General features: G+C 35.7%; 1 protein-coding gene across 1 annotated transcript; it reads left to right on the top strand.

Moving 5' to 3' along the window:
* The first annotated feature begins 252 nt into the window (after positions 1-252).
* Positions 253-1,087, top strand: LOC113805452 (uncharacterized). The gene is made up of 2 exons (XM_027356449.2): positions 253-303; positions 460-1,087. The coding sequence occupies exons 1-2, from the start codon at positions 295-297 to the stop codon at positions 910-912; spliced, it is 462 nt and encodes a 153-aa protein (XP_027212250.1). The 5' UTR covers positions 253-294; the 3' UTR covers positions 913-1,087.
* Positions 1,088-3,733: the final 2,646 nt, after the last annotated feature.

Raw genomic sequence — 3,733 nt, 5'->3', positions numbered from 1 at the left:
GGTCATGGTAACTGTATATTCAGTTGCTGTCTTTAAGGTGTTAAACACCGAACTTAGTAAATAGAATGGTTCAGAAAATATTGAAATCCCGAGTGCTTGATCCTTTAATGAGGGAAAATACACACCACAATCCAATACATATCTCCTCTTAATCTTTCCCCCTAACACAATATGAGTGAGACAGCCCCGCCCTGCTGTGACGTCACCGCGATGGGACTACTTAAGGGCCGTCCGTCATCTTTTCGGCACAAGTCTTTGTACACCGTCTGTACACCGCCAAACAACACCGCCGCCATGAAGTCCGTAAGTAAACCTTCCCGTTTTTTGCTCTTCAAGCACTCAAGGAACAGGAATTCAAAGCCAAATCCAGGTGACGATAGACTTGAATCCAAAGCCAAATCCAGGTGACACAGGGGAATGTCCCCTCTTCTACGTGTCTGACATTGCGTTCTCCTGCAGATGCTGATCCTGTCCGCCCTGGCCGCTTGCGCCGCCGCCTCCCTGGTGGTGCCAGGCCCCGTGGCAGTGCGTGCCCCCTCCCACGATTCTGCCATCATCCAGAGCCACCGTCTGGGCGGCAACTTCGCCTACTCCACCCACGAGGCTCACGCCTACGCCGTGCAGACCCCCGTCATCGCCCAGCGCACCGTGCCCGTCGGCGTGTCCTACCACCACGGCGCCCCCATTGTCAAGACCTCCACTGACTTCATCACCCACAAGATCCCCCAGGTCGGCTACACCTTCCCCCAGGTCGCCGTGCAGGCTGCCGTGCCCCAGGTCGCCACCTACGCCGCTGGACTGCCCCTTGCCGGCACCTACACTGGTCTGCCCCTTGCCGGAGCCTACGGCGCTGTGCCCTACCCCTACGTCGTCGCCGCTAAGCCCGCTGAGGAGGCCGCTGAGGAGGCCTAAGTTGGCCCAATGACTGGATCCTGCAGGACGCTTCCCGTCCCCCTAAGACTCCTGTTTCTTTCTTCGACGGCCGATCCTGGCGTGGCCGCCCGGCGCAGCGACAGAGCCTTCGGGTTGGTCGCTGCGCCTTGTATAGCTACGGTGTACAAGCTTGTGTCATAGGTATTAATAAAACAATCTAAAGTTATTCCTGCATTGAAACTAAAATTCCTTACAAAGACTCGAAATTTACTAGAAAGACATAAAAGTGAAAATTGTTATATGTACAATCTATAGACTACACATACACAGTATATAGTTCTGTATATATTCAGAACATATAGAACATAATGTTTATTTACATATATTTAAATAGATACTACACATATACATAATATACACTTCTGTATATATTTAAAGGGGATAGAACATAACACACACGCATGCACACATACACACACACACACACACACACACACACACACACACACACACACACACACACACATATATATATATATATATATATATATATATATATATATATATATATATGTATGTATGTATATATATGTATGTATGTATATATATATATATATATATATATATATATATATATATTTAATAGATATAGAAAAATAAGAATAGTAAAAGATTTTAACTACTCGGTCAGCAGTTCGCATGGGGAGGTGGGAGGTGTCTCGCCTCGATCACGATACCCTAATTGCCAAAGGAAAAGGTTAAAAATAAGCTTTTGCTGACAATTTACTTACATATACTTAGACATACATACATATATATGTATGTATATACATATAGGTATACATACATATTTATACATATGTCCATGTTTATATGTACATACACATAAATAGACACATACACACACATATATATATACATATATGTGTATATATATATATATATATATATATATATATATATATATATATATATATACATATCTATTTATATATGTGTGTGTGTGTAAGTATATATCTGTGTGTATATATATATATATATATATATATATATATATATATATATATATATATATATATATATATATATATATATATTTATATATATACATATATGTGTATATATATAAATATATGTATGTATGTATATATGTATATATAACTGTTATTGTCATCATTATCATTATCATTAATATATTCCTATCAGTGTTGATATAATCATTTTTATTTCTTATTATTATCATTATCATTATTATTATCATTATCATTATCATCATCATTATTATTATTAACATCGTTATTTTTATGTTAGTTATTATTGCTATCATTATTATTATCACTGTTATTGTCATCATCATTACCATTACTATTAATAATAGTAGTAGAAGCTTCATTATCATTATCATCATTATTACTTTTATGATCTTTGTCATCACTATCATTATTATTTATGGTCAAAGCTTTAGGTAATTTCGGGGAAGTCCCAAGGAATCCTTAATTGAGTCTTCAGTAGGACGAGCAGGGTCTTGGGTGGGGGGTGGTGGGATGGGGGGGGGAGCTCAGTTCCAGGGGAGGGTTGGGTGTATTCACATCCCCCCCCCCGAAGTGATGGCCTTGGATGATAGTTATGATGATGATAATGTTGATTATGATAAGGATGGTAATGTGATGATGATAATGATAGTGATTAGTGAAGTAATGACAATAATAGTGATGTTAGTAATGATAACGTTAATAATAATACAAGTGACATGATAACATCAGCAGACATAATTCTCATATTACAATTACAGTTGCTTTTGTTTATTTCACAATAATCTTTATCATTTATGATGAAGACAATGATTATGTTAGAAATGATAATACTCGTAGTAATATTTGTGAGAGTAACGACCGTAATACTAATTATTTACTGCTGACACTGACAATGATAATAATGTTAATAAAGATATTGATAATGGTAACCAGAATAAGTGATGGCTAGTGAAATGGAAATAACCGTGTATAATTTCTTTTGTCTCATCATTATCATTGCATTAATTATCACTATTTACATCATCACTTTAACCATTGCTATCATTTTATATCATCATCATTGCCATTATTATCTACCCCATTAACATTTTTACATTGTCATCACTACCAAAATCACTTCAACCAATAGCATCACAATCATATAAACGCTATCAAATCTATTCCTTTTATCATTAGCATCGTTCTGGTGATGAAATGCGGAGTGCATGTCCGTAGAGATACAGCCAGTTGGTTGTGAGCCCATTGCCATTATTAATAATCTATATTCTAGCCTTTGTCTATTAACGTCATGGGATAATAACCAATATTACGATTACTATTATTGTCTGTGTAGCTATTCATTATTATTATCTAAATATCTGCGGTGGTAGCAGTATCATGATTACAAATGTCGTTATTATTTCTATCACTGTAATTTTGTTATTATCATCATTGTTATCACTATTACTCCTGTACTTGCTGTTATTGTTATTGTTGTCATTATTATCAATCACTATTATCATCATCATTGTCATTAACATTATTACTATCATTATCCGTGTTATTATTATCATTACATTGTTACTATCATTATCCGTGTTATTATTAGCATTTATCATAATTGTGATAATTATCATTTATCATAATTGTGATAATTATCATTTATCATAATTGTGATAATTATCATCATTATCATTATCATTATGATCATGATCAATAGTACCATTATTATCAATAATTATCATCATTATTACTACTACTAAATGATAATGGGTATGTCAATGGCAATCCCTATACCATAAGCATTAAAATAGTAATACAAATAAGGCAAGCACTCAACACTAGAA

Source organism: Penaeus vannamei, chromosome 14, assembly GCF_042767895.1.
Source record: "Penaeus vannamei isolate JL-2024 chromosome 14, ASM4276789v1, whole genome shotgun sequence".
Classification (NCBI taxonomy): Eukaryota; Metazoa; Arthropoda; class Malacostraca; order Decapoda; family Penaeidae; genus Penaeus; species Penaeus vannamei.
The sequence above is the reverse complement of the archived record's forward strand: the minus strand, read 5'-3'. Positions and strand labels throughout refer to the sequence as shown.